The 10,054-nt window shown below is 46.7% G+C and overlaps 1 protein-coding gene across 1 annotated transcript; it reads right to left on the bottom strand.

Moving 5' to 3' along the window:
- Positions 1-642: 642 nt before the first annotated feature.
- Positions 643-8,517, bottom strand: COPS7A (COP9 signalosome subunit 7A). The gene is made up of 8 exons (XM_066615116.1): positions 8,421-8,517; positions 7,079-7,289; positions 6,155-6,230; positions 5,166-5,254; positions 4,881-5,083; positions 3,685-3,790; positions 1,439-1,590; positions 643-1,226 (listed from the first exon to the last, which is right to left on the bottom strand). Exons 2-8 carry the CDS (start codon positions 7,238-7,240, stop codon positions 1,187-1,189), a joined length of 828 nt encoding a protein of 275 aa, XP_066471213.1. The 5' UTR covers positions 7,241-7,289; positions 8,421-8,517; the 3' UTR covers positions 643-1,186.
- Between the last annotated feature and the right edge of the window lie 1,537 nt (positions 8,518-10,054).

The following is a 10,054-nucleotide window of genomic DNA, read 5'->3' as shown; positions in this document are numbered from 1 at the left end:
GATTTTCTGCAGTACAAGCCAGAGATGGATGACTAGCAAAGATTTGTAAATGGAGCCAGCTACCATAACAGCTAGAAATATTGATTTTGGCAGTCCATTTCTGACATGTCATCCAACTGGGTGCAAAGCTTTTTAAAAAAATGCACATAGTATGGCCCAATTTACCTTGGCAATAGACCTGCAAGGGGTCTGGTGCAGACTGGTAGCGTATGTGTTAAACTTTGCCATTGATATTATGCTTATACAGCATGTATGGTTGCTGAGGGGGGAAGCTAACATTTTCCAAGTCTCAAAATGGACAGAAATCTGTGTTCACTGAAGACTTATTCATTTCTCGGATACTATGAGATGGAGGAGGGGGTGTTCAGTGTGGCTTCTCCAGGTTTGCCAGAGACTCTTGCTGCTTATGTCACTTCTGGTACTAATTCTACAGGTTGACATCTCTATAAGGTGGCAACTATAAAAGAGAAAAAGGCTAATTTTTCCCCAGTCTCTCCTTCAAACATGTCATCTCAATGAGAACCACAGGGTCCATTTTGATGTTTCCTCCCAAAGAAAAGGGTCTCCAGTTCTGTAGGCTGAATGACAAGGTGTGTTCAAAGCATTCCACGCTGAAAATGAAGCAATAGTTACAAAGACAGCTCCTATAGATATGTCCATAGATTTATTTTTAAATTGCTTTATATATACTATTTTTAAAAACAAACCACCCGACACACGCACGCACTCACACTCACTCACCCCTCCCCTTTGCTGATCCCAGCAAAGCAAAAAAATTGAGATGTCAAGCTGTGTCCCAGAGCAAAATGTCCCAGAAGCCACACACAGAGCTAAAGTGGCTACTTGGTGCCAGATCCATTTCCACCTAGACTTCCACAACATTCTGTTGGTGCAAACGTAATTGAAACAGAGTCAATTTATGGCTCTTTAAAATGCATCCCACAAGACAATGGGGGTGGAGAGACAAAGAGACAGACACAAGGCCGAGAAAAAAAACTGGCGGCACGAGAAATAGAAAAGTTGTGGAAGAGATGACCAGAGGGGAAAGGTATGAGAGAAGAGCTGAACATATGAGGAGGGAGGTGGAAAGAGAGAAAGAGGGTTGCACATAAAGACATCCAGCTTGGAGAAGAAAGCACCACACGTGGGACACCTGCTCGTCCTCCCCAGCCACACAGGAGTCCTGCTAGTTTGATTTAGACCAGATCTTTGCGCTGCCGCGGAGCCTGCAGAAAAGGAAAAGGTCTCAGAATGAACACCAGCGGGCGTGAAACGCCTTAGGCCCAAAATAGGGGCCTTATAGACTTTACAGGTAAATGGATTGTCAGTGCCCCAAGGTAAGGAACTGAGCTGCAGATGAAACACCATGGGGGCTCTCTGCTTTCCTGCCCCATGTGCAATGAGGCAATGGCCAGCCTCGACTGGGATTCTGCCTCACCCTTTGCCCTTAGAAGTCTTTTTGCTGGCTTGACGTTGGTTGGTACCCGGAGCAGGCTCTCGCAGTTCAGACAAATGCTGCTCAGGGTCCTGGGATGTGGCTGCTGCAGCAGCTGCTGTTGTCACTTTAATTGTCTTCTTCAGATTTGCCACCTGCTGGGGCAAAAAAAGGTGTGGGGGGGGGAGGGAGAAGAGACACAAGGAGAAGAAAATGAAAGTGCCAGAGACAAACTTTATTATGCTAGTGGTGGCAGAGTTACAAATACGGATCAGCAATAATACAGGGAAGAGATCTTACAAGCACCCCAGTGAGTAAGCAGCCTGGCACAGCCTCAATGACAGCAGAGGGATTCCTTCCCATCCCTCCCTTTCCATCCAAAGCATTTGGTTTACGACTTTAATGGAAAACACTCATAAAACGTCTGTGGCTAACCTTTCATACGATTAAAGATTTACTTCCAAGTGTCAAGGTCATTATTTAGAGAAGCACCTTCTTCCTCCCAACAACTGAGATGAGACCAATTCAAAGTACCTATCCTGCAGAGATGCTGCTTCACCTGCCAAGTGGGAAATTTTGTTGACTGTCTGCATCTGAAGTGAGTGAATACTCAAATAACACCTAGGGCACAAGTCCCATAAGTACCAGTAGAGGCAGAAACACAAAAGTAGAGCTTCCTCTGGGTGCAGGGTCCTCATTACTTTGTCTTGGCATATAGCTTGGGAATTAGTCTTTTAAACTCTGGCAGGGGGGGGGGGAGTGGGAGAGGAAAAGAATGATATTTGACCAAGGCTTATGGTGATCTGTTTGAGCACCATTTTTTGCATCTGGCTCTCAAGTACATGGTAGAGATTCCTTTGAACATCCCCACTGTCAGCATCTGAGAATAAGATCAAGTTTGCCCAATACATCATCATTGCTAGCATCAGATGTCTGCAGACTATTTAAGAAAATGTTCACAGTACTTTTAGATCCTGCCCTGAAGCTAGATATGAGGTTGGCATCAGGGCCGGCCCATCCATAAGGCTGACTGAGGCAGCTGACTCAGGCAACAGACTGGCAGCCACTTTGAGTGCCCAACAGGGAGAGAATGCAGGGTATGTATGTATGTATGTATGAATGAATGAATAGGTCAGTATGCCATCTCAAGTGCCAGGATGTCTTGGGCTGGTCATGGCTAGCATCTTTCACCACTTTCAACTGGTGTACCAGCTGCATAATTTCTTGGAGAAAGATAGTCTGGCAACAGTTGTCCATGCTCTAGTAACCTAAGGCTAGATTACATGGAATTGCCTCTGAAGACCATTCAGAATATACAGCCTTTTCAAAACGTGGCATCCAGATTGCTGAGTGGAGCTGACTGCAGATAATATGGTAAGCCCAGCTCTCAAACCAGTTGTCAGCTGCTACCAGTTCACTATTGAAGTTAAAGGTTAGGACCAGCACTTTGAAGTCCAAAATGGCCTGTGACTTGGGTTATCAAAGGGATCATCTTTTCTGATATGGACCTGCCTGTCAACTGAGATGGCTTCAGAGGCTATTTCCAAGGTTAGGTGGGTGGCAAGGAGAGAAAGGGTCTGCTCAGGGGTGGCACCCAAGCTGTGGAACTCCCTCCTCAGACCTATGCAACTGGCACTTTCTTTGTAATCTTTAAAGGTGCCAGATTTTTTTCCCTGGGCTTTTAATGGTCAATGGTATCCAAAACCTTTTTAATTGCCTTTTTTCTGCTTACTGATGTTTTAGCTGGGCTTTTTACCATTTTATTATTGTGGTTGATCTTTATTTTTATTGTTTGAATTACACTATTGCAAGCCTCCTTGAAGCCATCTGGTAACGGCAACATAAATATCTAATCAAAACTTAATGCAGTTCACGTCATCTCCCCAATGGCAACATGCTAGTGTGCATATAGAGGGGAACAGTGCGCTTGGAATGGGGATGAGCTTGTTGGACTCCAGACGCCTTTCTTTGATTGTGTGATGTGCAATGATGAGACAACCTGATGCTGCATTTTCTAGATGCCAATAACCTTAGGCATACACTCAAATTCCTGACCAGAGAGCAAAGCTGATAGTGAGTTAAATGCACTTAATTTGCCAGGAGTATAAATACAGTATATAAGCCTAGACTGAGAACGTGAAGGGCAGGTGAAGGGCACATGAGTTGAAGCATGAAGGATGATGCTTTCCAAATTCACCCTCGTGGCTGAAGTCAGAGGGGAGGCTCTACATGCAGACCTATACACTCACCTCACTCTCAATCTGCTGCTTCAGACCCAGCTGCTGCTCCTTGTGTTGATTGGCTCGGCTAACTTGTTCCTCGATGCTTGAAAGAACAACCTCACAGCCCTGACACCTGTAAAGGACAAGCAAGAGGTGAAATGGGCCAGACTGAGAAGCCAAGTAAAGTCCAAAAGAAAGAACACATTGGAGGAACTCAAAAGAATCTGCGCTGGGAGAATCAGGAAGTCATATGAAGAGCAACACATTCTTATAGGAGCAACAGTGCTAAAGGAAGTGGATGAAATAACAGAAGACAATACAGCAGGAGTGAAACTAACACAAAGACTCTCTGTGTTCCTTGCTACAGGATTTGGGATTAAACACAGCTGCATACATAGAACATTATAAAAAGTGTCTTGCTGGGATTATGACCATGATTACATAGAGTCTATGTTTCTATGCAAGTACCAAATGTGTTTTTTTAATTCAGCTTTGAGAGAATCTCAGCTGCCATTTATAAAGAGGTAAAAAAGCAAGCTTCTAGCTCCTATGTTGTAAAGGTTTGAAGGCATGTGGGTAATGCCTGGTGAAATCTCAGAAGTGGGGATTAGTGGAAAAGGGGCCAGATTTCTAATGAACAGAAGATGGGCATCCATAGTGCCCTGTGCAGTTCTTTGTCCCCCTCTATGGCTAGCTAAAGTAGCATAAATATAGTAAATAAAGACACAGCATTTATACAGCTCACAAATTAGATTCATGGAGCACAGAATTCTGATGTCAGTAGTGCAGTGCATGCATTGCCCTGGTTACACTCCTGGAGCTCATTCTGGGGAGTTCAGGGATTTTCAGAAACCAGAAGGTTTGGTACAGAATCTCCTAGTCATCCTCACAACACACACCCGAACTAAACACAACACTGACCAAAGGGTTATTGCTATAAACAGCAATCCCAAATCAATTTCTCTCCATTTCCCATGTAATGGCTAAAGACAACCTAGGGAGTATCAGGCCGAACAGACAACAATAGCCAATAGTGGGAAGCCAGGGCAGAAGGAACAACAAAACAGAAGTTGCTGTTTTCTCTACTATAGAGGAAACTCAGGCACAACATACCATATGTGTAATGTGAGCAGGTGGATATGCACACACAGGACAAGTGGCACATAACTATTCTTGAGGCTGTGTTCTCCACCAGCAAAGGCAAGCTTGAAGAGTCTCCTTACCATTCCTGAAGAGTGCGGGTGATGGCACTGAGCTCCTCCCTCCGGATGTCCCGTCCAATGCTGTAATCCACCTCCAGGCGCTGGTTGCGTTGATCCAGGCTCCCGCGTAATACATCTGCATATACTGCCTCAATAACCAAGTCCTCCAGTTGGCGCACATTCTTCAGCTGGAGCTGCTCCAGCAGTACTGAGTAAGGGATGCACTGTAAAGGACATTAACTAGTGTGAGACCTGCAGCCCCCAGAAGAATTAGGGAAACATGTGGTGAAGGGGCAGGTACGCTACCTTGAGCTTGGAAGCCAACGTGACCACTGACAGATGGCGGAGTTTGTTCTTCTGGGCTTCTGTTAAGGGAGGGAGATTCCCAGCTTCAGCTGCTCCCAGAAAAGAGAGAAAAGAACAGCTGTCACCATGGCAGGTCGGCAGTCCTCACTACTAAGCTGGAGTCAGGTCTGAGCCTCTTTTTCCATGGTCCAAGTTTCTTCTAAATTTTTTTAAAGTCAGTTTCAGCTACCACTTCCCCACTAAGCTTGCTTAGTTAAAGCTCAGTTAAAGCTTCAACAATGGATTGGAGTTTACATGCATGCACAAACAGAGAAATTTTTTAAGTTAGCCAGTAGTCCTACACAATCCTCACCTTTTTGGGTCCAAATCTGCTGGTACAAAGGCCAGGCCAACAAACTAAGCAAAGCCTGCTTTTAGAAGTATTTAACTACCACCTCCTCACCAGCACATTTTTAGAGTACTTCTCAGTGTTCAAGGAGCTTCACATTCTTAATGATCCTGTTCTACATCCTTATAACAACTAAGATAATTATTATCTTTACACTACAGCTGGAAAGCTAAGGCTGAGAGGGAGGGCTTGCCCAAGGTCACCTAGATTCATGATAGATTTGAACCAGAAGTCCCAATTCACAGCTCAGCCTCTTGGCTACTACGCTATACCAGCACTTAAGTCTGGTCACTGCTGTTTAGAGACTAGCTAAGAGCAGGGAGCCATCCCACTGTGTGCCACATAAACCCATCATAGTCTAGAGGTGGTAGAAAAAGCAGCCACAACCAAGAAAGGGAAGACACAAAAAACAGAGCCAAAGGATGGAGCAGACCCTAGAGATCTCAAAATCTTGAGTTGCCTCTAGCATACTGTACTCACTTGAATATCCCCAGATCATACAAAGGTTGTGTAGGCTCCATCCTTATTCATGCCTTTTTGAACCTTCCCTCTCTATCAGCATTCCTTTCTCAACTATTCCTAAGGACAAGAGGAAACATACCCAGGTAATCTGTATATGTCCCATACGCGAACACTGTGAGCAGGCGGAAGACAGGGGAAAACTCACTGTCAGCTAGCTGTAGGAAGGGGAGGAAAACACACCAAAGTTGGCATTTGTTGCATACACTCCTCACAATTTTTGTCAGTGGTAGTTTCTGTACCTTAGAAAATGCTTTTCTTTTCCTAGATAGCATACATAAAGTTGCCCCGTTCTAAGCCCCACCATTACTGTTCTGATTGCTGTGGGAAATGTCTTGGACACCCTACTGGAGACTGTCAATGATACATTAGTTATCAGAAACCAACTTTGCCCTTTCCCCTCACCATTTTGTGAACTTCAGGTTTACCTCCATTTTCAAATCCTTTTGAGACTGTGGAATAGAGAGCCATAAAGATGAAAACAAAATGTACAGGTACATTCCACTTATTTGGAATTAAGGACACACATGCAGCCCTAGCAGATCCACTCTTTTTCAAAGTGAGGCACTGGTCCAGGTACTTCTAAGAACACAGATATCTACTACTCAATTTGTTGTTTTGTTTTTAATATTTAACCTTATGTTGACCATTATCTCCAAGCTGTTTCACAATTCATGTGCTAAACAGTTATGCTGTTCTCTGCAGGAATTGCACATTTGTCTGATTTTTTTTAGAAGTAATGAACAGAAGTAAAACTACCTTCCCCCCAAAACAAACACACCACAAGGCTGCAGAATATTTTTTCTTATTATACAAGTACAAAAAAATGTTGGCAACCCATTAGGCTATGTTTATAGCCAAACATTGCAGAGCCACTTAAAGGCAATCTCAGAATCAGAAGTAACCCCACTAAATTCTTTGGGATTTACTTCCCAGTAAGACCATATTTATATGTCGAGCAGGACAGAATTCTCTAGCCTTTCATCTCCAGAATCTCAGGGCTCACCTCTTGAACGTTGGGCATGTCCAGCAGTTCCCCAAAGACATAAATGCCAGGGGCTTCTAGCACTTGATGGATGAGGCTGGCCAGGGCAGCTCCACGGGCTGATTTTGCCAGCAGCAGGAACTGCTCCTGGTTCTGACCAGTCACTTTCACCTCCGCTGCCATCGTGCTTCCAAATCAGTCTGCTCCAGGGCCAGGCTACAGCCCTCACAATCTAAAGGAACAGAAGCAAACGTGACAACAGAACCTTTCCTTCACACATTTCCCCTAAGACAGTGGTCTTCAACCTTTTTCATGCCATGACCCTAATCTATAAATAAATACAGCATGAGAGTGGGGATCCTACACCCCTCCCAGGACCCTATTCACCACCCCCATCCCCATTGCCACCTACTCCCCACCCCTGTAATGCCCTCTCAGCACTTATAAGCAGATATTCTTATTAGAGAGAGCAGGAAAAGTTATGAAGCCTGGCACTAGTGAAAGCTATTTTAGCACAGCTGCTAAGAACCTGAGCAGAACTGGGTACCTGAAGGGGTACACCAGAGGCCTCCCCTTTTACCTGGTGGTGCTCTAGTCCAGTGATCTTCAACCTTTCTCATTCCCGTAAGTTGCCGCGACCCCACAACTGAGGCTTTGTGACCTCATTGGGGTCCAGACCCCAAAGCTGAAGATCACTGCCCTAAGGAAACCAGTCCCTGCTCAACTTGTACCCTGGCACCAAATGAGAGTTGTTATGCTATTTGAATCTGATTCAGGGCACAATCCTCACCACGTCTACTGAGAAGTAAGCCTTATTTTGTTCAATGGGGCTTACTCTCAGGAAAGTGTGGTTAGGACGGCAGACTGAATGATACTCCAAGCAATGATATTCACACAAGCTGTAGCAAAAAATGAATTGCAGGATTTCAACCAAATGGGGATCATTTAGTGAGGCCTGAACCACCCCCCAGCTCTACTTTCAGCCATCTCCCTCTCCCAAACCGAGGGGGGAGGCTGCACCCCTAAGCTCCCACTTGGACCCACTTACCCGTGAGTAAGCATGGCCAGGAGCACAGGGGGCCAGCTGTGTGGGGGGCCTGGGACAGGAGGGGGGCAGCCACCAACTCTAGGGACCAGAAGGAAGCCACTGAGAGGGGGCCAGGCCAGTGCAAAGAACTGGGGGGTGAGCCCGGCCAAGGGAGACGCAGCAGCACCCGCTCTGGAGATGTGGGGAGCCCCACCTCCAGCCCGGGGGGAGGGGACAGAGGGGCAGGTGTCGCCTCCACCCCCCGCCAGCATGGGATGACACACCAACAACCCCCAGAGAGCCCCCCCCCCCCAGCCCTCATCCTTCCACCCATACCTGAGGACGTCCCTCGCCTCCTGGCAGCGCTCCCGGGGAGCCCTCCCGACCCAAGAGAAGGACCACTTCCGGGTTCGTGACGTCACAGCTGCCCTCCTTGCCCCGCCCCCTCGCCCTCCGATTGGCCGGCTCCTCCTAGACGGAGAGTCCGCGCAGCCAGAGCGGTGAAGGCAGCGGGACTTTGGCCACGCGCTGCCGGCCCGGCTCTGCTGCAGCTTCGCCAGTGACCAGGAACCAAGAGCCCAGTCCTGCCCACTGGTTGAGAAGCACCGAGCCAGAAGGACCGCCTGCTCCTTCCTTGCTGCAGTTCTAAGTCCTGCTCTTTGCCTTTTCAGCAGAGCAGAGCAGAGCAGCTGGCAGGAGTGGGATGGGTGGGGGCAGAGTGGGTGGCCCCTGGCAAGTGGGTGGCCACTGGGGTGTGACAAGGGCAGGGCGCGGCATGGCATGGCAGCAGTGGCTGAGCAATCCATCTGACCTCATCGTCTGTCCACATTGGGGGGAGTGAGGGGGTGGCACCCCGGCGGCGCCACTCTGCCCCACTGAAATCATATCCCCGAAACAGCCTAACAGCCAATCCTGTCCTCAAAATACGTTTGGTCTGGTAACGGCTTTGTGGCTCAATTCTCTTGGAGCCAAATGCTACTGGAACAGGTGTTCCGGTGGCATATGGCACTTTCCGGCAGTTGCAAAACACAACATGCTACAGGCAGCAAGTAGCCACGCACCAGCCACGCACCAGCAGTCTCCAGATGCCTGCTGGCCCCAGTTTTTCACAGGGATGTGCCAGAGCCACTGCACCAAGTTGCAAATCTCCAACCTCCTGACTCAAGTCAGCTCACAAGTCATCGTGGGTGGCCCTTGTAACTCATCCTGAGTTGCTATAGAGTCATTTTTTACTCATGTCCAAGTCATCATCATCATCATCATCACCATCATCAATAATAATAATAATTATTATTATATTTGGCATTATTATTATTATTATTATTATTATTATTATTATTATTATTATTATTATTATATTTATATACCACTTTTCAATGAAAACTTCACAAAGCAGTTTACAGAGAAAATAAAAAAAACTAATGACTGTAATGGCTTCCTGTCCCAAAAGGGCTCACAATCTAAAAGATGCAAAAGAGCACCAGCAGACAGCCACCAGAGAAGACACTGCTGCGGTGAGGTGGGCCAGTTACTCTCCTGCTGCTAAATAAAAGAGGAGCATCCACTAGAAAAAATGCCTCTTATCCAATTAGCAGGAGTAACAAGTCATGGCACAAGTCAGATGCAGCCCCCTAAAATAAGTAAGCAAACACACACACACAGTCAGGACTCAAGGCAATTCGAGTCTTGACTTTTTTCCAAGTCACTGGCCCCAAGTCACAAGTTGGATCCAACTCAGTGATGTTCGTGACTCAATTTAACACAAAAAATGTGTTTTCACTACTCAAGTCAAGTCTTTACGAATGTTGTTCACCTCCCTGTTAATTAGGCTTAGGGGGTGGGAAAGAGGTGGGAGAGAGCAGAATGGAGTGGGGGTGGATGGTGGTGACACGGGTGGGAAGGAGGGCAGATTGGACAGGAAGGGGGCAGTTTTGGCAGCAGCAGAGTCCGCCAAATCCAAACCCCCTTTC

Source organism: Tiliqua scincoides, chromosome 2, assembly GCF_035046505.1.
Source record: "Tiliqua scincoides isolate rTilSci1 chromosome 2, rTilSci1.hap2, whole genome shotgun sequence".
Lineage (NCBI taxonomy): Eukaryota > Metazoa > Chordata > Lepidosauria > Squamata > Scincidae > Tiliqua > Tiliqua scincoides.
This window is presented reverse-complemented; position numbering and strand designations above follow the sequence as displayed.

Excerpts from the sequence above, each read along its gene's own strand:
- COPS7A (XM_066615116.1), bottom strand. The coding sequence starts at position 7,240 with ATGGCAGCGGAGGTGAAAGTGACTGGTCAGAACCAGGAGCAGTTCCTG. Across the intron at positions 6,231-7,078 it reads ACATGCCCAACGTTCAAGAG|CTAGCTGACAGTGAGTTTTC; the intron begins GTGAGCCCTGAG and ends CCCTTCCTACAG. Across the intron at positions 3,791-4,880 it reads ACCCGCACTCTTCAGGAATG|GTGTCAGGGCTGTGAGGTTG; the intron begins GTAAGGAGACTC and ends TGTCCTTTACAG.